General features: G+C 39.9%; 1 protein-coding gene across 1 annotated transcript; it reads right to left on the bottom strand.

The window, feature by feature from the left end:
• Positions 1-398: 398 nt before the first annotated feature.
• Positions 399-1,172, bottom strand: LOC131143851 (uncharacterized). Its single transcript, XM_058092217.1, has one exon. It carries the CDS (start codon positions 1,170-1,172, stop codon positions 399-401), a length of 774 nt encoding a protein of 257 aa, XP_057948200.1.
• Between the last annotated feature and the right edge of the window lie 24,446 nt (positions 1,173-25,618).

Below are 25,618 nucleotides of genomic sequence, written 5' to 3'. Positions count from 1 at the left end.
AATACAACAAATATGAAATGGTGCCCGTTGTTTGCTTTCGGAGTAATCAGCCCAATCACATCCATGCCTCAGGCTGAGAAGGGCCAAGGTGTGGATAGGGCGTGGAGTGGGGCTGGTGGAACTTGAATCCGATCTCCATAAATTTGGCATTTATGGCATTTTTGAGCATATTCAATGCAATCCCTTTCCATGGTCCTCCAGTAATATCCACTCCTGAGGATTTTTCGTGCCAATGAATGACCCCTGGCATGAGTACCACAGACTCCATCTTGGACCTCATGCATGATATGTCGTGCTTCCCATGCTTCTACACAACATAGAAGGGTCATATCGTGGTTCCTTTTGTACAACACCTAACCGTCCAAGAAGAACCCCATGGCCAACCTCCTGATTGTCTTTTAGTCATTGCTGGTTGCCCCTTTAGGGTACTCATTTTGCTGGATGTATGTTCGAATGTCATGGAACCAGGGCTTTCCATCAGCTTCTTCTACCACTATACAGTGAGCAAGCTGTATTCTGATTTGAATCAGATCAATCTCTACTCCAGGTTCTACTTTGATCAAAGCCGCTACGGTTGCCAGGGCATCAGGAATTAAATTGTTTTCCATTGGCAGGTGTGATAAACTAATGCTATTAAATCCTTTGATCATCTCTTGAATGTACTCTTGATACGACACCAATTTGGAATCCTGAGCTTCCCATTCTCCTGTCACTTGATGATCGACCAAGGCTGAGTCTCCCTTCATGACTAATTCTTTGATATCTCGGTCCATGGTGGCTTGTAAACCCAATATACATGCTTCGTATTCCGCTATGTTATTGGTGCAAGGAAAAGTCAGCTTGGCTACGATTGGATAATGTCTTCTTTCTGGTGATATGAGTATGGCTCCTATTCCATGTCCCCACACATTGACCGCCCCATCAAATAACATCGTCCATCCTTCATATTCTTCTTCTTCTTGGCTTATCGAATCAATATCCTTATTTGGGAAGGCAAACTTCATAGGCTGGTAATCTTCCACAGCTCTATTGACCAGATACTTAGCAATGACACTTCCCTTAATAGCTTTTCGGGTTACATAGGTGATATCATATTCAGTCAACAACATCTGCCACCGCACAACTCGTCCTGTTACTGCGGGATTTTCGAAGATGAACTTGATTGGGTCCATTTTGGAAATCAGCCAGGTTGAGTAATACAATGTGTATTGTCTTAGCCTACAGACTACCTAAACCAAAGCGCAACATGTTTCCTCCAAGTCTGAGTACTTAGATTCATATTCTGTGAACTTTTTGCTAAGATAATAAATGGCCCTTTCTTTTCTTCCCAACTCATCATACTGGCCCAATACACAACCCATGGAATTTTATGATACTGCCAAGTACAGAATCAGTGCCTTCCGGGCACTGGGGGTACAAGCACCGGGGGGTTCAGGAGGTATTTCTTTATTTTCTCAAAAGCTTCTTGGCATTCCTCATTCCACCTCTCTGGGTTATTTTTCCTTAACAACTTAAAGATGGGTTCACAGGTAGCAGTTAGTTGGGATATGAATTGAGCTATATAATTGAGCCTACCCAAGAAATTCCATACCTCCTTTTCAGTATTGGGACTAGGCATTTCATGAATGACTCTGATTTTATCAAGGTCAACTTCGATTCCTTTCTCTCTTACAATAAACCCCAATAATTTTCCTGAAGTAGCACCAAAGGTGCACTTTTCCGGGTTTAGTTTTAATTGGCATTTTTCGAGCCTTTTGAATAACCTCTCCAAGTTCACCACATGGTCACCGTCATTCCGTCACTTAACAATCATACCATCCACATGCACCTCGATTTCTTTGTGCATTAAGTCATGGAAAAGAGTCATCATAGCTCTTTGGTAGGTAGCCCCAGCATTCTTTAGACCAAATTGCACGACCTTGTAACAAAAGGTCCCCTAGAAACCCAGCCTCAAATTGTTTTTGCACCTCTTCTTTTTTCTTAAGCAACATCTGCAGCCGCATTCTCCTTAACTTTTTCTTGACCGGCTTCGAACTTGGGTAGAGGGGAATCTTATGAGTTACCAAATCTGTGTCTAGACCCAGCATGTCTTGATATGACCAAGAAAACACGTCCCAGTATTATTTTAATAGTTTAATTATCTTGCTCCTTTCCTTACCTCTTAGTAGTGGTCCAATCTTTACTTGTTTAGGCTCCTCTTTAGTTCCCAAGTAGATTATAGTGGTGGGGTCGCTACTAGTCAGTGTTGGTTTTTCATATGAATTCAACATTCTCTCCATTTTAGGGGATAAATTCACCTCACCTTCTTCAATTTTGGGTTCATGAATTATAGTTTCAAAATTAACGTCAATTTCTTTATCAAGGGTACTGGTGTCATTATCTCTCCTATTCCTGCATGAAGTCATAGCAAACAAATTTTGACAGTTGAACCAGGGATCGAAACAAACGTCAAGAAGTGTATAATTTTTTATTAACTAAGAAGAAACTACCCATGACTATAGTTCTTTGGGCTTACGAAAAAAAATTAAAATAAAAAATCAGAAATAAAATAAATCATTACATTTAGAAAATGGGACAATCAAAAGAACTGTAATTGTGCAGTTCCTCTCCTGGTTGAAGATGGCGGACCCATTTGTCCGAGGTGGCTGATGAAGCCTTTGAATCTAGAACAGATATGCTTAGCTGTCTCATTTCGGAATCAAGATCATCCTGACTGCTTTTTATGAATGTCTATTGATATGAGGGACACCTGACCCCTACCGATCGTTGGTTTCACCAATGAGTGTTTCCCTTCTCTGAGCTTCTTTTTTCGCTTTCTAATTTTTCCTGTCTGCAAACGTAGGCCTATATCCCAGACCGTATCTATCTTTCATTTATGGAATCACCAGTGGCTTCGAAATTCCTTGTAAACATCTTCCTAGCCCCTAACCCGGATGATGCCTATGTCTGATCAGTTTTGTTGCAATCATGTGAGCTGTTGAGGAAACTCGTGGTTGTGGGACTAGGAACCCTTCGACCTTAGTTGCTGCATTGATTATTTCAAAGGCTCGAAATGAATCCTCCAGGGCTTCTTCAGCGGCTTCCACATAAGGGGTGGAAGTGGGTTTGGTTACCATCAAGTCTTTTTCTCCGTATATGCAAACCAATTTCCCATCCACTACAAATTTGACTCGTTGGTGCAAAGAGGACGGAATTGCCCCAGTGTTATGTATCCACGGCCTCCCTAATAAGCAACTATAAGATGGGGTTATGGCCATGACTTGGAATGTAATGTCAAAGGTGACCAGTCCAATTTGCACGGGAATTTAAATAGATCATACTTTCCCTGCAGGTGCCGTCGAAAGCCCACACAGTCAGATTGTTTTTCATTATGTTGGATGGGTCAACAGGTAGTTTCTGTAGGGTCATCATGGGCATGACAATCAAGGATGACCCATTATCAATCAATACTCGTGCAATCATGTGATCTTGGCATTTAGTGGAAACATGCAACGCCTGATTATGCCCCTGCCCTTTCACAGGGTCTCCTCATCAGCGAATGCAATGTAGTTGGTAGTCATAAGACCACCAATCACGTGGTTAAAATTATCGATGCTAATGTCTTGGGGAATATAGGCCTGATTAAAGGCCTTTAATAGAGCTTCCTGATGGGCTTCCGAGCTCAACAATAGCGACAAGATAGAGATATAGGCTGGCATCTTCTTCAGTTGGTCAATGATGCTGTATTCACTGTGTTTAATTATTTTCAAGAATTCCTTGGCTTCCTGAGGTTGAAATGGCTTCTTTAGGTTCCTATTCTATTCTTGGCTGGACTGTAGTTTCTCTAAGACCTCCGACGTATAAACTGTTCCACTTCTGGTTATCCCTACTGCTTTAGCAGCACTGCTAGTTTCTCCTTCGGTGCATACTTCACAATTATACCTCCATGGTACTGCCCGGTCACTGCGGTATGCGAAAGGGTGAGGGGCTATGATCACTACCCGAACCGGGGCCTCTAGGACTTGTGGGGTTTTTCTTATGATTAGGATAAATGGTCTGTCGGTGAATTGGGGATGGTCAGATTCCGCTATAACAAAAACTTCATTTGTTTACTGAATGTAGCTGACTTCCACTCGTTTGCTATCAATCAAGCTAATCAAAAAATCCGGAAAGTCCCACATTGTTGTACTGGTCCTTTCACAGTATTTTGGCATGTGCATGGGGCGCCTTCAAGGTAAATAGCCTTTAGTCTTGTTAGGCCTGCCGTTGTCAATTCACCACACACCCAGTCTAGCGTCATTTGTTCCCATTTTCTTTCTGATTTTTCCCTGGCTTCTTCTTAGATCATCCCGACATTGTCCCTTCTATGGTTAGGCAAGAGATTTTCTTGAATACCAACTGGCTTCCCATCGAATGACAACCAACCAGCATCCCTCAAATTTTGCACCTTGTGTTTGAAGGCCCAACACTGGTCAATAGGGTGCCCTGGAGAATTGGCATGGTACGTGCATCGGACCTCGAGATTATACTAGTGTGGGGGAGGATTGGTTAGAGGAATCCCAGGGATGGTAGATATCATCCTTTGTTCTAGCAGCCGAGGGAATAATTCTGCGTACGGTATGGGAATCAGGTCCACTCTCCGAAAACTCTTGGGTGTATTCCTCGTGTGTGTCTGCTGGCTCGGGGGAGCTGGTATGTTCGGCTGGGCTGGCACAGGTGTGGGGGCCACAAAATGGGGCCTGGTGCTTACATATGCTACTTGATTCACTGCGGGTTCTACTGCAAAGTTTCGGTTGGACCATGGACTACGACCCTTTGTATTTTTTCTGTTAGATGGTCCCTGAACCATCTGAGTCTCTTCATCCTTCTTTTTGCTAGCCCACTTCCTACTTCAACCACTTTCCAAGCTACTTTCTTTGACACGACCTGCTTTAATGTCGGCCTCGATCCTCCCCCACTACGATCACTATATCCATAAAGTCGTGGTGAGTTGCCCCCCTCAAATGCCCTCGGTAGGGTTCCTTCAAAGTGTTAACAAAAAAGGAAATTGCTTCTCGGTCACCCATTGGGGGGTCGACTTGGACTGCTAGGTCTCGCCATCTGTAGGCATATTCTCGAAACGTCTCAGCATGCTTCTTCTCCATTTCAAGTAGGGCCATCCGGTCCAAGGCCATTTCCATCACATGTCCATACTAGGCTACAAAGGCGGTAGCTAGGTCTCCCCACGTTTGGACCCGTGTTTTTTCTTGGTGGATATACCACCTGGCCGTTGTCCCCATCAAACTGCTTAGGAAATAGTGTATCATCAACTTTTCATCATCGGAGTATGCGGCTATCACTTGGCAGTACAACTGTAGGTGGGTTTGAGGGCATTGAGTTCCATCAAACTTCTCAAATTCAAGCACCTTAAAATTTGGTGGGAGCACCACCTTGGGCACTAAGCATAGATCCGCAGGATTGACAAAATTTGACATGTGGGTCCCTTCAATGGCTTTTAATCACTTTTCAAGCTCATCACAACGGTATTCAGTTGTGGTCTTTCCTATTCCTATAACTCCCGCCATTGCAGGGGGCATCCCACTTCTCGAAATTGGTGCTACCGAGACAAAGATGGCTGCACTTGGAGGTGGTCCCTCTAAAATAACCGGTGGCGATCCAGATGACTGCCCATGGATTGGTGTGAAGCCTATAGGGTTGATGGGATCCGTGTCTGCTCCATGGTCCTGCTCTTGAACTGTCTTTCCCTTACTCAGTAGCAAGTCCAGTATTATTTTCATTTGGTGTCTCAGTTCCTCCTGTCCCTACTCGATGCCCAGGATGCGGCTTTCCAACTGTTCTACCATAGCATTTTTCTTTTCTACGAGTGTTGTAAGGGTGTGTAGGTGCCTCAATTTTTCCAATTCTTAATCACGCCTCTTTTCCCTTTGAACATGAAACCCACGTATTTCAGTACAAATGTATGATATGCCGTGAATGTTTATGCAAATATGTATTTAGTGCATGAATGAGCAAATACAATTATGCAACCTATGTGCTTCGACCAAGGTTCTGAAAAAAATCATTATCATTTCATTACAACTTTTCATGAAATACATGGATCTTTCGAATGTACTACACGGACGGAGGATTCTGATTGTCCCGTTTACTCTTGTTGATGTAGTGTGATCCTTCTTAGGCTGGCTCTGACCCTCTGGGTGCCGATCTATCCACTCTCCACTTTAGCTCTTGGTATTTGTCTTCCCAGTACCTGGCCTGTTCTATGAATGGTTCGGCCTTATCCAGTGCCTGGCTAAAGGTCCTCCTCTGCATATCCCATTGGTTGTCTAATTCTTGAATGCGGAGGGTTCTCTTTTCAATTTCAGCCTTTACGCCTTTCAACGTATTGGATTTTTGATCTAGTGCAGCTTGAAGCATCTGTCTCTCTTTTCTCAAGGCCACTACTTCTTTTTCCAACAGCACGAGCTGAGTTTTTTGCCATTTGACTTTCTTACGGTAAAAGGCCACCAACTCTTCCTTCCCTCGCTCCGTCCGTTGACTTTCTAATACTGTTTCCTTCTTTGAGTGTGGCTCCACATGTAACTGTGGATCCTTTGATGACTAGCCATGAGTAGCAAGGGCTCTGAAAGTTCCTTCGAATTGGGGGTTCACCAGGTTGACCCGCCATGTCTCGTGGCTCTCTTGAATTGTAATTGCTTCCTCACCTAGGTCTACCAAGTGCACGTGTTTCCAAGCCACTGTGAACTTCCTGATCTGATTCAAGGCATCCGTTGCTATATGAGAAAAGTCTGATTTTGCCAACCCGTGGGTTGCTGGCACAAATTAAGATGCCCCCATTTGCCTTCTGGCCATTAGAGGAGCATATGCCACTCCTCCTTATGGACCTAATAATGGGACCCATAGGAGGTTTCCCCATCGGTATATCATGCCGAAATGCTTCATCCATAGTGCTTGCCAGATTAGTCCCAAACTTCCCAATTTGTGTAATTTTTCATTCCATACGGCCTTGCTTTATTGGACGATTTGCCGAGCCCCTTCAAACTCCACTAAAGGAATTTTGAGAGCTGAAAAGGTGTCGCGGTACCCCCCTCAGTTGCTTGGTAGGTGACTGGTGAACCAAACATAAAGTAAAGGAACACAACACTTCAATCATTCTTGACCCTTATCCCTACATTTGTTAAGGGATCGGAAAGTTTCTGACAAAATGCTTGGGACTGGATTAACTCCATTCTTCACTTGTGCCACAAAAGAAATGGTGGTTCGGTCGATGGTCCCTAATTCTTTAGGGAAAATAACTAGACCATATATGGTCAGGGCTAGCAGATGCATCTGAGCCTCCTTACCTTCTTCTTCTTCCAACAATATCTTCAGGCACTTCTAAGTGATTTTCTCGTATTCCCCTGCGGCTCACCAAATCTTGATTCCAGCAACATTATACAATTCTCTTGCCAGAGAAGCTCGAGAATTAGGTGCATAAATGTGATAAGGTGACCGCTGTTTCATCAAATGTAGGAGTGACGTGTACTCTTCGATTGTAGGAACCATGTCTATCCCATTGACTGTGAAACATGTGTACGGGGGATTCTAGAAGTCAACTAATGCCTTCACCATCTAAAAGTTCACCGATATATGCAATAGAAAACCGATGTGGCCATATAATTACGAGAACTCTAAATGGCGCTGCGGCGTCCACCCTTTCCAAATAGTCTTTAGTTCATGTAGTGGGTTTGACCCGGTATATATGCAGACTTTGGCTGGTAACTTCACCATTGACTCTTTGTTTGGGCTATCTCCCCATTGTCTCTGTTGATCTTCAGAATATAACCATACCATAGACTTGGTTTCCTGGTAAATTATTGCATCCTCCATGGATGGCCCTGATTTTTCTCAGAACCTTGGTAAAGAGGGTGGGATGCCTATATGTATGCAATATGTTAGTAATACTATCATGTAATATGTATAGCCATAAGATCTCTTGGAGAATGATGGGGTTCCTATCCCAAACCCGGGGTGGATATATACAAGGCTCTTCAAAGACTCTGTCCTAGGTAGGAGATTTTGGATAAGCATGTGTGGTTAAGCTCTATCCCTATAGACAAAAGGTTCCCAGATTGAAACTCCATCATCCCTCACAAGGGTCTGGACAAAGCTCAAATTGAGCGGAGTGGTTCACGCGTCCCATCAAGTTTAAGCTACGAAGGGACAAATGCTATTACACCCTTATCTAATTCTAAAAGGGAAAACTCGGGTATGGAGTTGTGAAGGTGTGTGAGTTCATCCATTTTATCCTACACCCTCTACCCCATAGTCATCCATTCGTTATTCACAATCGAATACATGCAACACATCACATGTTAGAAATCTGTCCAACTAATCACATGCTTACCAACCAATCATATGCTCAAAATGGCAAATATTTACAAGTATCAATCACCTCTTATTTTAACATAAAAGGTAGGTCAAAAACTTATGGTTATTAATATGCACAATTACTCACCTATGCACCATTAGTTTTATCAGTTTGCACAAAAAGAAAAGGGGGGTATTCAAAAGGTTCATTATATTTGAAATTGGGATAATCGATGATTAATCACTGGCTTGACTCTCTATGCTCCCCAGCGGAGTCGCCAAGTTATCACGACGTTCCCAAGCGGAACGAAGTGAATGAAAAGTGAATTTTAAATTTTCATGAAAAATGATGTAATAGAGTCGCCACTAACCTTGTAGTATGGTTAGAACACTTGATTACTACCCAATTAAGGGTAGAATCGATCTGCATTACCAGAGACGGGCTTGGGAGTACGGTTACACAAAGGGAAGGTCTTCGCACCCCCTATGCGCCCATTCTTATGGATGGTACTAGATTAATTGAAAATTATCCAAAAAATTAATTTAATTTGCCTTTAAAATTACTTCATTTTTTAAAATTGTAAAACAAATACTCGAAAAAAAAAATAACATATTGGTATTCCCTCAGAATCGGGGTATATCATGCTTCGAAAAACTCAACGCCCTTCTTTGCAATTATTGGGATCGAAAAATAGAGAAAATAGGTTTTTTACAAAAAAATAACTCCCAGGTATTTTGAAATTTATAGGATTTTTTTTAAGTAAGGAAAATTGACATTTTTGAAACCTTGGGAGGTTTTGGGCTCATTTGGGGTGAAAATGATTTCTTGGACCTTGAAAATGTTTTTGTGATTTTTTTCTAAGTGAAAACATTTTTGTAACTTTTATGAATTTTCAATATTTTTCCCGAACTTCAAAATAACACAAATAAAATTAAAACAAAACTTATAGAAGTCAAAGTTTGAAAATATTTTTGGAATTTTTCCTAAAAAACTTTTGTGATTTTTTTGGCATTTTATGATTTTTTTTATGGGTTTTTTCGAATCATTAGACATTTAAAGGAAAGAAAAAAAAATACTAAATAAAACAATAAACTGGTTCCATACCAATTCAAGGGTTCGAACAATTCGCAGAGAGATAAACGGGGTTTAGGTTCGAGATTGAACCTAACTTTGGGTTTGAGTCTTCAATTCCAAACTTCATACCCCATTTATTACACTTCAGAATGTAACCTAGGAAGGGAAAATCCATTAGTTTTACCTCTCGTCTTCCTCTCCTTTGGTCTTCTTTTCTTGTCGGTGAGTCTACTAAGGCCGGTCTATAGCGTCTTCCCGAGGGTTGTTTTTGAGCTCTGACTCGAGGTACTATGGAGTGCCTTCTTAAGATGGGGTGACTCGGCAGCGGTAGGAAATGGAATCAGTCAACCGCTTGATCTTCTAGGAGAATGAAACGTAACCTCACTCAGTAGAAAAATTCAATATTCAAAATCTTCTCCTTACCACTCAGAAAAAACTAGTTTCACAAACTTATTATAGAAGACTTCGATATTTGAAATCTTCTCCTTACTATCACCAAAAACTCTGTTGACCTTATAGGTCACACCCTGGTTTTGATAATGACAAACTCAATTGTATTTAATAAATATCCAGTTCATGTGCAGGTTTATACTAACATACATTCAAGGGCACGTGAAGCTTGAAGACAATTTCATATTCCCAATTGTAATATCTCTAAGTGAATTTTGTCTGTAATAGTAATTAGGGTTTTTTGGTTTGTAATAAGCTCACACACATCACATAAATGATTTACTTTGTAAGCTCAAACCGAACCATAGAAAGATCTTAGGGTGTACCTTCGGTCGACCGACACCGGACTTTTTCGGTGTCTTCAAAATTGGACCCCAAGTGACCTTAGGACACTCACCTTTGCACTTGTATGTAATAGGCACTTGAATAGGGTTTGAATGTTGCAAGAAGGGACCGAAATGCACACTTGGTGCACTTTCGGTCGACCGGCCAACTCAGTTCAATTTGGCCCGGTCGACCGAAACCGGTCCGGGTCAACTGTTTGACCCAGGCCCGGTCGACCGAGCACTTATAGGTCATTTGACCTTGGTCGACCGAACCTCCTTGGGGTCAACAGTTTGACCTCCCGGTCGACCGACCATTTTTGTTCGTCAACAACTTGGTCGACCGAAGGGTCTCGGGAAAATTCCCAGCGGTCCGGTCGACCGAGCCATGTAGTTCAAAAAGTGTTCGGTCGACCGAACCTCGGAATATTGAAAAATCGCCCTGCCCGGTCGACCGACCCCTTAGTTCAAAATTCCCCCGGTCGACCGAGCTACTTGAGTCCCGGTCGACCGAACCACTTTTGGTCGACCGGACCTCTCGGGTTGCCCTGATTTTTTTACCGCGATTAAATTTTTTAAACAGGGTTAAATTTTCTTAAGTGTCATTAAACTTTTCTGAAAATTCCTAATAAGTCCCCAACGGTCAAAATTCTTGGTATGTCTATATATACTCCTTCATTTGGTGGATTAAGCACGGATTAGCAAATAAATTAAGAAAAATTTTCTCTCAAGCCAAATACTCATATTTGCCTCCTACTACTTACATTATTTTGAAAACCTACTCAAGCTTACACTCTTCATCTATCCAAACATTTGTAAGTGTATTGAGTTCTTTATTTTTGGTTAGCTCTTCATATTGCTGTGTATTTGAATCGATTTTTGAGAGCATAACCTAAGTTTTCTTAGGAGGCTTTGCCAATAAGCCTGCCCTAAGAAAGACTCTTTGTGACATCCCAAGTATTGCACTCTAGTTGCAATATCTGAGGAAGTTCATTTTTGTTTGGAGATTGCACAATCACTTTCAAACATATTTGAATATCTTGTGGTGTTCATATTGATATATTTGGGAAAGGATATTCGTGTGTGTGTGATATATAAATCTTTGTGGTATTGTTTGTACAAGTTTTATAAATATATATCATTTACCGAAAACAAAGATTATCTACTTTGCAATACAAGCACATACGCATTCTATTGATTGATAATATTGAGGCTTGCTTGGTATTCTGTGTGAACACTCTTGACTGAATATTTTGAAGTGCACAGATTATTATTGACACTCTCACGTACGTGTTACACTGATAGAAAACATAGTTGAGAGATTGACATATTTAGACCACACAGAGCTTACATTTTAAATCACTTGTGGTGTTTGTGTTTGTGCGCATTTGTGGTACATATCTGCTTTACTTGAAAGCACAATTGTATTGTACCTTTGATTGTATATCTGAGAGATTCCAGGCGTGGCCTGAGGGGGCGGTAATCCAGCCCGGTAAGGATTGGTGTAAAGGTTGAGGTCAGCCCCGCTAATTGACCTGGTTAAGGTTGAGGTCAGCCCTGTGATAATTTGACCTGGTTTGTATAGGTGACGCTCCACCCGTTTAAGTGAGCAAGGTATTGTGATAATCCTTGTGCTGGTTAGCCAAGGCGGGGACGTAGGCGGTTGGCCGAACCTCGATAACATATCCGCGTGTCATCTTCTTTTTACTGCTTTCTGATACTTGTGTGATTGTTTAAACTGCTTCATCCGATCTCTGGCACATTTACATCATTTGCACTAGATTGACCCTAGGCTTGTGAACATACTGCTGCTAGGAGGAATACTTAGAAGGTAAAATTTAAAAATACCAATTCACCCCCCCTCTTGGGATCACGGTAAAGCTAACAAACTCCTCACTTGCGCTTAGAATGAGAAGACTATTTATAGACTTAGGTTGGGGCAAGTATGGTAAAGAAGACACAGGGGAGTAATTATGGGGGGGAACAAAGCATGGGGTGAAAAATGATGGAGGGAATATAGTATGAGATGAATGATAAATAGGAGAACAAAGCACGTGTTGAGTGATGATGAGGAAACAAAGCATGGGGTGAAGAATGATAAAGGGAATATTGCATGGGAAACGTGATAAAGAAGGGAACAAAGCATGTGGTGAGTGATGATGGGGGGAACAAAGCATGGGGTGAAGAATAATGAAGGGAATATTGCATGGGATAAGTGATAAAGAGGGGAACAAAGCATGTGGCGAGTGATGATGGGGGGAACAAAGCATAGGGTGAAGAATGATGAAGAGAATATAACATGGAATGAGTGATAAAGAAGGGAACAAAGCATGTGGTGAGTGATGATGGGGGGAACAAAGCATGGGGTGAAAAATGATGAAGGGAATATAGCATGAGATGAATGATAAAGAGAGGAACAAAGCATGTGGTGAGTGATGATGGGGGGAACAAAGCATGCTTACATTTGACAAATTAGATAAATAATAATAATAATAATAATAATAATAATAATAATAATAATAATAAAATAATAATACGGGGGTCCTAGAAGCCATGTGGAGTCCAACAGAGATGTGTGGGGCCCATAAGACATGTGGGGTCCACGAGCCATGTGAGGGTTATAGGAACTCAGGCTAGTATGCACCAGATATAGGGGTCCGAGCTAGCGTACTAAAAGAGATAACCTGCACCAGATGTAGGAATTCGATCTAGCATACCGAAAAGGAGTGACGTGCATCGGATGTAGGAATCTGAGCTAGTGTACTGAATGAGGTAACGTGCACCGGATGTAGGAATCCGAGCTAGCATACCAAAGGGGGTAATGTGCACCGGATGTAGGAATCCGAGTTAGCATACCAAATATGTGGGGTCCACAAGTCATGTGGAGCCCAATGGAGATATGTGGGGCCCACAAGCCATATGGGGTCCACGAGCCGTGCAAGGGTTATAGGAACCCAAGCTAGCATGTATTAGATATAGTGATCCGAGCTAGTGTACCAAAGATGTGGGGTCCACAAGTTATGTGGAGCCCAATGGAGATATGTGGGGTCCACAAGCCATGTGGGGTCCACGATCCGTGTGAGGGTTATAGTAACCCAAGCTAGCATGCACTGGATATAGAGATCCGAGCTAGCGTACTAAAAAAGGTAATGTGCACCAGATGTAGGAATCTGAGCTAGCGTACCAAAGATGTGGGGTCCACAAGTCATGTAGAGCCCAATGGAGATATGTGAGGCCCACAAGCCATGTGGGGTCCAGAAGTCGTGTGAAGGTTATAGGAACCTAAGCTAGCATGTACCAGATATAGGGATTCGAGCTAATGTACTAAAAGAGGTAACGTGCATCGGATGTAGGAATCCAAGCTAGCATACCAAAGATGTGGGGCCCACAAGCATCGTGGGACCTATATGTGTGGGGTGCACAAGCAGCGTGAGACCTACAAAGATGTGTGGGGTCCACAAGTAGTGTGGGAGGGTTTGACATGAGGTCTCCTTGGAAAGACCTAGTTAAAATTGGGGTGTCTACACATGGGAAACACTCAAAGACACTTGGGGAACACGAAATAGATTTGATTACTCATCTATAAATAATTCCACAAGGCTAAGGATTAAATACACCAAGAAAATAGAGCAAACAAGCTTTCTTGCTCTCAAATCTCCCAATTCTCTCAAAGCTCTCTTCTGTAATAAATTTCCAAGTTTCACTACTAAGGTTTGTTGTAAATTTATCAAGAAAATTCTAAGTCTACTCTAAATTCTTTTAGCCTAGAAAGAAGGCTTATGGTGATATCTTCTTGAGCTTCATATTTCCATATTGTGAATTTGTTTGAAGTATATTAGTTTTTAACTTGTTCTAATCAGCTCTTTGCAAGAGCATTCTTTGTACACTTATGTTCGATCTTTATCTTATAGATTGACGATTCCAAGGATTGTTTGGATCGTTGGTTAAGCAAAGGGATATTTCTTAAAGAGGTGGGCTCTGACCTAAAGGAGTGACCGGATGAGGGGATATTGTTTGGAGAAGGCGGGCTCTAGCCTTAACCAAGGAATGTTGTAAAGGTACTGTTCCACCCTTCAAAGGAACATGTTTAGTGAATCCTTTGGTGGTTTGCCAAAGGCGAGGACATAGGCTGGGTATATGTCGAACCTCGTAAAAATCTCTATCTCACTTTTTCTTTCCCTACTCTTTATTTTCTGTACATATTTAAATTGCGTGGATGGTTTAAATTGAAAATCATGTATACTACGTATATTTGGGAACCAAGTAAACTTAAAGTTTAATTTTGATTTGGGTTGCATAAACCAAAAGGGAGTACGTTGGTTAAACCATATCTTGTGGAAACCATACAGAAGTACGTTACTTGGTTAAACATCCCAAAGATAAATTAACTGAGAGTTTATTTGAATTCTGAATATTGGGAAGAGTGGGGATATTGTGTTGATTGGATTTCATATTACACATCATATAAAAGAAGCAAATCCATTACTACAGGGCTTAATTCAAATTTATAACCATGGTTGACAATAAAAGCTAATAGTTGAATTTAATATATTGATATATTGTGGTTGAATGGTTTAAAGTTTGAATGTGTTTATATTCCAAAGAGTGTTGAATCTTGCATACTTCCATTAATCTAATAGTGCTGCATTTAACTTATACTTGGGAAATTAATTGGTTGTTTGGTTTGAATATTGTGCTTAATTGACTGGTTATTTAATTGTGTTGTTGATTGGATAAAGGAAACTAAGTTCTTATGTGATTGAAAAATTAAAGAAACAAGTCAAGATTTGGTTAAAAGAAATAAAAGAAGGTTAAGGTTTCTTAAAAGGAATTAAAAGAAATTTTTATAATCCAATTCACCCCCCTCTTGGGACTACACCTTACTTTTCACATGATACTTTGTTTCCTTTGTTGTTTTGTTAAACATGTGTTTAATTGTGAATATTGTGTTCAAACAAGTATGTGAATAAATGTGGGGATAGTGGGATTAGGCTAAACTTGTAAATTCACACACTTTCATTAGCCTTCTAAACCGGGTTTCACCCTTTAGGAATAGAAAGGAGCACAATACTGTTAGCCCTTATGGGACATGGTCCTTGGGGGTGCACGAACCACTCCACTCAGTGTGAACTTTGTCTGGATCTCTATAAGGGAGGATGAAGTTTCATGCTAGGGACCTGGTGTTAATAGAGATTAAAGCCTACCCACACATAATCATCCAGAATCCCCCGTTTAGGATAAAGCCTTAGAGAATCCCGTGTATATACCTTCCATGGGACTGGGACAGAGGCCACATCCTTCTCCACATATTGTAATCCATGTTTGTTGTATATATGTCTTGAAATGCCTTATGTTGTGCTGTATATTCTACATTCATGTTAGGCATCTATACCACTTAGCCAATATTTTGAAAAAGCTCGAAAGTGAGACCATGACCCATTCTTCATGAAAATAAAATGCTTGATTCAAGCATTTTTTTTATTATTATTTAAAAAAATGGGTCGGTCCAATCAATTTCAAATAACTAGGGCTGAGCCTTTTCCTAAGCATGCAAATAACCCGGCTAACAATTTTCAAAAAGCCAAATCTAGATTGTTGACTCTACAAGTCTATTCTGGTTTTGATAATTAAAAATCACTTAGTATTTGATCTGTGCATTGAGTTTGTAAACAGGAACTATATTAAGCATGCACAGAAGGATAACGAGTCATGGAAGCCATAAAGTAAAGCACACATATTTTGGCAATATCCATGGAACTCAAAGTGTATGAGAATCAAGATGCAAGCGGCAAAGTTCAAGAACGTCATGGGAATGGGTACTTAGAACTCATGCATTTACATTTTCGTATGATTTAATTTGAGGCTTAACATATACCTTAGAATGACTTTAGGATTCATGCATTTCATGAACATCATTAGGGGACATTCATGGACTTAGAAATATTGTTAAAACCTTGGAAAATGTTTTTATAAAAGAGCCAAGAAGGAGAGCAAAACAAAATTTTAAATTAGAAAAGAAAAATTCAGAAAAAGGGCACTTCAGTAGCCTGAACTCAACCTCATTCACCTAAAGAATTTCTTCAAGAGCCTGAAGATTAAGTTCGATAGCTTGAAGAATTAATGGGAAACACAGAAAGTTGACCGAGGCACTTCGGTCACCTGAACCTAGAACTTCAGGCGCCTGAACTCACCACTTTAGGAGTCTAAACCTCACTTTAGGCGCCTGACCTTGTATTCCAAGTTAATTTTTCAAAGCTTTAAGGGACTTCAATAGCCTGGGCTTCGACCTCAGTCGCCTGAACTTGCGAGAAAACTTAAAAGTCTAATTTTTATTAAAAGAACTCACGAGCTATTTCTTTGATCCAACGGTTGAGATCAATTCTAAGGGTAAGACACTATATATAATGAATATCTAAACCCTAGTATGTAAGAAAAAGAAGGCCAAGATCAAAGAGAAGAGAAGAGAACCTTGTTTGAAAGAGAATTGAGAAATCTAAGTGTAAAGCTATACGATTGCCTGCACTCTAGCTTATATTCATCAAGCTTAGGCAACTCTACTCTAGAAATCAAAAGAGGATTCATTTACACAACTTTATTTCTTCTTGGTATTAAGGTTTGGTTGATTCATTTAGTTTTCCAAGAGATTCTAATATCAACATCTATTATTGAATATCATTAGAGAAGTTTGATATTGAGTTTTTCATATTCATATAAAGATTGTTTTTGACAAATTGAATACTTGAGAAAACTTTTATTTGGCTATTTTTTAAAAAGTAATCATTCAAGTGTGTTCAAAGTTAAAGATGTGATATTTTGGTTACTTCTAAACTAGTTGATTAGATATCCTAAGAAGTGCACAACTATATCTATACATATTGAAGGATAGTTTCTAAAAATCATATATTAAGTTTTTGATCCTTGGTATTCTCATCATATAGATTCATATATATAGGCAAATACTACCATGATCACATTGAGATTGAAATCTTGAGAGAAATATTGTTTTTGACAAAATGTGTGTCAAATCTTTGCAATCTTCAAAGCTATTTTTGTATTCAAAGATTTAAACTAAGTTCTCCAAATTTGTGATTTATATAAATATTTTTGGGAGATTTGATAAAAAGAATTGTGTGTGTGGAAGCATATCATACATAAACGATTGCATCGTTTCATACATTCTGAGCTTCAAGTTTAATCATATGTTAATGTATTAGGAATTTGAATTGTACTTACAAGCTTTGTTTGGAAGCAATTTTGAGTGTCTTACAGATTCATTGTATTCATGGTTCGGCTTGTGAACCGGGGTTTGAGGAGAGAGCTGTTTCTTTTGTAAGCAGTGGAGTAGGAGGGAGTTGTACCTCTTGTAAGCAACGGATTGTAAGGGAAGCTCCGTCCCAATTTAAAGAGCAAGGATTTTAGTGAAATCCTTGGGTGGGTTGCTCAAGGCAAGGACGTAGGCCAAGTTGGCTAAACCTCATAAAAACCGCGTTTGTCTTCTCTCTTCCCTTAACTTTTTACTTTCCGCACTACATTCTATTATTTGCGTTGCATGTGGATGTTGAATTACTTTGCACACAATTAATTGGGTAAAAAGAACTTATTGATAAAATCAATTTAAGTTAGTTATAAATCCCAACAATTGATTTGGTAAATATACAAATAGGGATTAAGTGGTAAATAGGTTCAAAGAATTTTAAAATACCCAATTCACCCCCCTCTTGGGATTACATCTTAATCAACACAAATTTTAAAAGATGGGCTTTGGTCCTGTTGCCAAAAACCTAGGTCAACGTTTCTTCCAAGCCTAACTCTTTTTAAGCAAACCATGCCTGACTCCTTTTAAATAAACCCGGGTACCTAGGTCCTCACTAGGGAAGTAAATGATTGAGTAGAGAATTGAATACGTGGTAGATAAGGTTGGCCTTTTAGGGTCATCAGAGGAAAATAAATGCGCATCGAGGGTCATTTCAATTATAAAGTCTCTCATTAGTTGAAAAGCTTTTTCAGAATTTTGGCAAAGTGGCTATTTAGTTTGCATTGCATGCATCTCATACATCGTTCCATGCATAGCCATGCATGACAAGCTTACCATTGTGTTGCCAAACTTCTAAGATAGCCGAAATTTAATTCGTGATAGGTCCAATGGCAACATGCAAAGAAGAGGAGATCGTGGTCCAGGCTTATTCTGAAGCTTAGAAGAACCACCAGGGGGATAGTCTGAATCATAGCTCAGAAAAGGAGTTGCCAGCTCGGGTCAAATTGGATGTTAGAACCAATGCCTTGAAGGAGATAAGGTAAATTTGGATTGATTGGACAGCTGAGAGACGATTGCGTTTTTCAGAGATGTATGGTCACATAGGCTTCTTGCAACATATAACTGTCAATCATGATGTAGTGAGCATCCCAACAGAGTTTTGGAACCCTCCTTATCGTTGCTTCACCATGGAAGGAGTGGACATGGCTCCTAGCATAGAAGAATATGTATCTCTGCTGAATTTGTCGAAAAACTACAAAGCTTATGTGCCTAACTTCGCCACCTTATTCAGAAAGGAGCTAAGTAGGGTAACTAGTGTTAAGGCATTAAGAGTGAATGAAAAAGTCGGCAAGCATGCGAAATCCATCTCCTCGGAAGTATTGAAAGCTCTAGTGAAACCAGAAGAATCAGAAGAAAGTCATTTGAGTATACTAGCCCTCGCAATCTATAGGTTGATGATCTTCCCAAAAGAAATAGGGGTCATCGATCAGGGAGTTGTCTCTTTTGTGGCCCAAGTTCAAAAAGGGGTCAATCCGGTGCCAGGAATCTTAGCAAAAACAATCCAATCTTTTGATTATTGCTGATCTAAAGGGAAGGGCCAAATGCAAACTAGTTAGACTGTTTTTATGCTTAAACCTTCTATTTGGTATCATATGCTGTGTGCTTTTAACTCAAATCTTTCACGGGTCTTATGATATGATTTAAACTAATATGGTTTGTGGATAATTTTGGTCTAATTTTGTTTTTATGTCATTTAAATCTTTAAATGATTAGTTATAGAGTTTGTGTGCTTAATTGCTAAACCCGTCAATACTTTATACTTTATAAAGTTATTTATGCCATAAAATGCATGACTATCATATCTCTTGCATGATTGATAGTTAAATCTATGTTTTGAGAATACTAAACTGGTTGAGTTGATTTTTGTGGCTATATTGTAAATTTAAAACTCAATCAGATCATTTCAATACAAGTATTTTAGGGAAAATGCTTTATTTTCAAACGACATGCTGTCGAAATTTCAAAAAATTTCCCAATCTTATCGTGTATTTAAATGATTCATACACACATGCCTTTCCTACATAATTTATTTTATAGCCCTTTTTGCTGTTGCTAAAAGAGGGAGATGGAGGCAAAAAATGGGTAGTAATAAAAATTGTTTCCATTGATAAATCTTTAACATTATGCATATTGTCAGGGGGAGCCTTTCAAGGCTATAACCACTTTTTGCATGATGTATATGTCATCATAAAAAAAGGGGAGAATGTTGACCTTATAGGTCACACCCGATTTTGATAATGACAAATACTTGTTGTATTTGATGGCTTTCAAATTTATGTGTAAGTTTATATTAGCAAATCAATTGATGGCACACGAAGTAAATCCTAAAGACCCTAAAGATTATTTCTTATTGTAATTTATATTATATGGGTCTGTAATAGTAATTAGGATATCGGTCTGTAATAATCTCTGCATGTCATGCATATAGGTTTGTAAGCTCAGAAATGCCATAGACTGACCGTAGAGACGAATGACCTTAGGGCACCTTTCGGTCGACCAAAGGTCGACCGATGTAAGGTTTTTGGCATACTCAGTAAGACCTTAGAAAAGACCGTAGGTCCCAACACTTGCACAAAAGAAAGTCCCCAACATCACTTATAATATATGGGAAATCAATTGAAGTGAAAATAAACCTAATAGGCATAAAATGAGATAGGTCAGGCGACCGAATCCTAGGGGTTGAAAACTCCTCGGGCGCTCGAACAACAGGGAAGTCAGCGGGTTGACTTGGTTTCGGGCGACTGAACCTTTTTGAACGTATCTTCCTTGGGCACCCAAACTCGTGTCAGAGTGCTTTTCACCAACCCGGGCGACCGAACTGTACAATTCAAAATGAGCCCCGGGCGACCGAACACAAGAGTTCGGGCGACCAAACCTAGGACTACGCACCTGAAGTGATGAACAAAAGCTACAGACTTTGTTTCTAGCTGCCGAAGCATGACATGGGCAACCAAACTTATTTAAATAACTTTTAAAGCTATGTCTGTTCGGGCGACTGAAGCATGGTTTAGCCACCCAAATCTCGGTGAGTTAAAATTGTTTTAACTGCGATAAAATTGGGTTAAGTTGGGTTAAGTGTGTTTAAACATTTTGAATCTTTTCTAATAATTCCCAATAAGTCCTAAGCGATTATAATTTTACCCCTGCCTATAAATATGGGTTCATTTGTGAGAATTAGGAGAGATTAGCCAAAATAATTAGTAAAAATCCTCTTTATCTCAAAATCCCATTTAGTCCAAAATACTCTTAAATATTTATTCCCTTGATATATCTTGATATTGTGAGAGTTTATTGAGTTTTCTTGTGTTTATTAGATTGTGCTAATACTCCCATTTGATTGGTCCATTGTGATATTATTTTTGGGGAGTTTGGCTTAGTTTTGTCCCATAGATTTCAATATTATAAATCTTGTGTTGGGATAAACTAGCTCGGTAAGGATTGTGTAAAGGTTGGGGTCAGCGTTGTGAATTTGACTTAGGGCCTTCTCCACCCCGCAAGGAGAGTTTGTAAAGGTTGAGGTCAGCCCTGTGCTAATTGACCTGGTGTATTAGGTGCCACTCCACCCGTTAAGTGATATTTAGTGGAATCCTCGGACTTATGAGTTAGAGGCGAGGACGTAGGCACAGTTGGCCAAACCCCGATAACATATCGTGTGTGCATTGTTTATATTTTCGCAATTTATATTTTCGCATGTGTATGCTATAGTGTGAATGTTGCATAGGAATTAATTTCCACATTATATTTATCTGTACATATTGGAACTGTATAGACAGACCCTAGGTTGTGAATGTACTGCTGCTATTTAGGTCAAACCTAGGAAAACATTTTTAAATTCTAATTCACCCCCCACTTGGGAATACACCAAGCCTAACAACAGTTAAGGCCATCGGTCAAAGGACTGATAAGAAATTATGCCAGAAAATGAATCATGTGCTAAAAGGGATGCTTTTATGAGTCCTCTTTGTTTTAAACATTTTGAATTTGAATTAAATGAAATGCATTTCAGTCTCATCGCATCACCTTGTGCCAAATTTTGTCCATTTCAGCTTGCATTTTGTGCTTCGACACAAGAAATGATTTTACCAGAACAAGGGGCTTGGGGCTCGAAGTTAGCTGATTTTTTGAATCTACTCAAAAAATTTAAAAAAAAAATAGAAAAAAATAGAAAAAATGAAACAAGGAAAAAGGGGAGAAAAAAAGGAAAAAAAAAAAAAGAAGGAAAGAATGAAGCAAAAGCCTCCAAGTTGGGATTTAGTAAGGACCCCACTGCAAGATATGGTCCGAGAGCCATTTTAGGAAAGGCATGCAAAATTGACCTGTCAAGCTTCACATTCGCTCGACGAAAGCAATGAACAAAGTCTTCTGTCTTCATTTTCCAAATCGTGATCGGTGTCTTAAGAGTATAATGATTATATTCTGATCAAATGAGGTGTGGTCATCTTTGGTCGACCAGGTTCTCCATAAAGAACTAGACAATGATTTACCATTTGTTAACCAAGTTGAGCCTAAATGTTAAACCAGATTTTTCTTAAAAGAAAGTTTTCCAAAATTTAACCCGGGGGTTTGGGTTTCCTAGGGTTTGACAAGTCATTTGGGGCGATGGTCACTACCAAAAGGATGGCAAACCGTCTTTCTGCTACCTAGAAGAAGATCGAAGAAGAAATCCCTTGCCGTCCTTTTTAAGCCTAAAAGAATTCAATTCTTGATTAACCCGTCAAATGATCACACCCCACACTGGGGCAGTTTTTTTTTAAAAAAAAAAAAGATTAGTCCCATCTGAGCTCCCAATGAACACGATGCTAAAAAATACCTCCATAAAAAGGAAAACAAAAAAGTGGAAAATGCAGAAAAAAGAGAAAAAATAAAGAAAATGAAAAGGGACATGCTTAAGATGTGATCTTTGACCAAAGATTACCCTTTTTAAGATCAGCAAAGTTTGAGCCGTGTTGTACCTTTTTCTTCTCTAACCAATACCCTAAGCCTACATTACAGTTCAAATGAAAGACCTGACCATATTGGTACATTTATTGTCATCTCAAATGATTTGTCAGACTCAATGTTAAGTCTGAACTACGTAATGACCTGATCATGAAAAGGTATGTAGGTAGCTTGTTCAAATAATAAGTTCGGTCAACACTTTACGAATATGACGTCCCAAACTAGGACAAAATTTTTGTTATGGGATGGGATTTTCGAGCCTTGGTTTCCTTATTGTTGTTAAAACTGAAATCGCTAGCCTACATTTCATCCTGTGTCTTAAAGTCCAGCCTGAGGTTGGAATATTGATCAGATTATTCAATAAGACACTAGAAAAAATGTTTGATATGAGCAAGAAAGATTCTCTGGTTAAGGGGTCAATAAAAAAAGGAAAAGGGGAATTTGCTCATTGATGTGATTCCCTATGCCAGTAACAAAGGTACAAAATACTGGTAAAATTGTTTCCTGTTAAGCAAGTACATTGAGCATTCAATTCATATCCCTAACGAGATTGAGTTATCTGATTGTATATTTTTCATTTAAATTTCAAATCGATTTTAAAACATTAAGGATGCAATCCAAATAAAGCCTTTGTTTGGAAAATTGAAGATGAACAGGACCCGTCACCAAATACATCAATTGGGGCAGGTTTTATGTCAAGTTTCAGGAGAGCCAATTCAGAAATTCGCTTACTCGAGTGGAATTTGAAAATATGGCCAGGATCAGTTATAGATGCATGTAACTGGGGTAGATTTCATGTTGAGTCTCATTGGAGTCAGGTCAGGTGCCTTCATGATTGAATAAAATTTGAAAGCATGGCCAAGAGCAGGCACAAACCAATTTAACTGGGGCAGATTTTTGAGCGCCTATTAGAAACTGAAAGATGGCCAAAATCAGTAATAAGAAAACAATGGGGTAGATTTTGAGCACCTGTTGAAATTGAAAGATGGCCAGGATCAATGGAAAGAAAACACTGGGGTAGATTTTGAGTTCTTTTTTAATTGAAAAAAAAAAATGGCTAGAACTAGTGACAAGAAAACACTGGGACAGATTTTGAGGCCCTTTTGGAATCTGAAACATAGCAAAGATCAATAGCCGATGAATGAAACTAAGGCAGTTTTTGAGTTCCATTAGGGCGAATTCAAGTACCTTCATATCAGATTGGAACTTAAAAGTGTGGCCAAGATTTGGGATTGAGTTATAGACCGTAGTCACATTGGGAGAAGAAAGGCCATGCATCCTCATGCATTTCACGCATCCTCATGTGTTTCATGCATTTAAGGAAAGGCATTCGCATTATAAGCAATGGCATATAGACATATCATGTAATAGGCATCATGTACATATGACAACATGCCCCTGCATTCAAGCATCATAATTTAGTAACATGCATACATATAGCCACAAAATGCGTTTCATCCATACTTATTTTGTGGAGTAGGCTTTTGAATAATCTTTTGGTGTCCCTAACTGAACCATCCTTGTCTTGACAATACCTGAAACTAGGGCAACTGACCTCGGACACAGATTGGCTTATTTAGAGATTGGGGCAGCTGACCCCTAGGAACCAATTAAGCCATTGGTTTTTGAGCTTCAAATTGGGTAACCTAAAATAGCTAAAGAATCTCGGTATTTGGCTCCCAATTGATCATCCCAGTAGAGCAAATTTTTCGGGACCTAGAACCCTACACTTGAATGCTCGTGGCCCAAGAGATCTCGAGATTTAGCTCCCGATTGATCATCCCCAGTGGAGTAACTCTGAGCCCTACGCTTGAGAACATTTTTCAAGAGATCTTGGGATTTCATTCCCAATTGATCATCCCCAGTGATATAACTTAGAGCCTTACATCCAAGGAAATTTTCCAAAGGATCTCGGGATTTGATTTTTGTTTGATCATCCCCAGCGGGACAACTGTGTTTCAAACCTAAAAAGACATTTTTCAAAAAAAAAAAAACCTTGGGGTATTCTATGCCTGAATGATCATTCATCACTCAAGGTATGGCCCAGGATACCCTCTTTGATGCGTAAGCTCAAATTGAATATTTCAAGGCATATCATCCCCTTCTGAGGTGCGTAAGCTCGGATTGAATATTCCAAGACACGTTACCCTCTTATGATGCACAAGCCCAGATTGAATATTCCAAGGCACGTCATCCCCTCCTGAGGCGCATAAGCTCAGATTGAATATTCTGAGATACATTAGCCTCTTGGGATGCACAAGCTCAGATTAAATATTCCGAGGCACGTCATCCCCCCCTAAGGCTCGTAAGCTCGAATTGAATATTCCGAGACACGTTACCCTCTTGTGATGCACAAGCTCGGATTGAATATTTCGAGGCACGTCATCCTATCATGAGGCATGTAAGCTCGGATTGAATATTTCGAGACACGTTACCCTCTTGTGATGCACAAGCCCGGATTGAATATTTCAAGGCACGTCATCCCCTTCTGAGGCACGTAAGCTCAGATTGACTATTTCGAGGCAAGTTACCCTCCTGTGATGCACAAGCCCAGATTGAATATTCTGAGGCACGTCATCCCCTCCTGAGGCGCATAAACCCAGATTGAATATTCCGAGGCACATCACCCTCTTGTGACGCACAAGCCCGGATTGAATATTCTGAGGTACGTCACCCTCTTGTGATGTGCAAGCTCAGATTGAATATTCCGAGACTCGCCATCTCCCCCTCGAAGCGAATGCATGAGTTCAACATTTGAAGGTCTCCTCACCCTCATAACTCAGATTCCTATATCTGACACACTACATCTCTCTAGTCTGAACCCCTACATCCGACACAGATTACTAACCCCCACTAATTTCTAACCAAAAATTGCTAACTACTAACTTCTCCAGAATAAATGTAGCCTTCTCGTCCAACCGTATCTGTCATCTCCCCCTCCTTGTTTGACGAAAACGACACCTAGTTGACCCATAGGTACTAAATAGTGGTGTGGCTTGGTAAAAAAAGGTGTCTTTTATCTTTATAGGCTTGTTGCTACAGATAACGTAGGAGAGTTCCTACTGTTACTTTGAAGCAACAAAGCCTACAAAGAGGGGTAGTTGCCAATACCCCAATTTTAACCAAGCTACCCTGAGAAGACCCGGCACATAAAGTCGACTTCATTCCTCGAAAATTGAAGGACCCTTTTAA

The sequence above is a fragment of the Malania oleifera genome, chromosome 12 (assembly GCF_029873635.1).
Source record: "Malania oleifera isolate guangnan ecotype guangnan chromosome 12, ASM2987363v1, whole genome shotgun sequence".
In the NCBI taxonomy this organism is placed as follows: Eukaryota; Viridiplantae; Streptophyta; class Magnoliopsida; order Santalales; family Ximeniaceae; genus Malania; species Malania oleifera.
The sequence above is the reverse complement of the archived record's forward strand: the minus strand, read 5'-3'. Positions and strand labels throughout refer to the sequence as shown.

Excerpts from the sequence above, each read along its gene's own strand:
- LOC131143851 (XM_058092217.1), bottom strand. The coding sequence starts at position 1,172 with ATGGACCCAATCAAGTTCATCTTCGAAAATCCCGCAGTAACAGGACGA.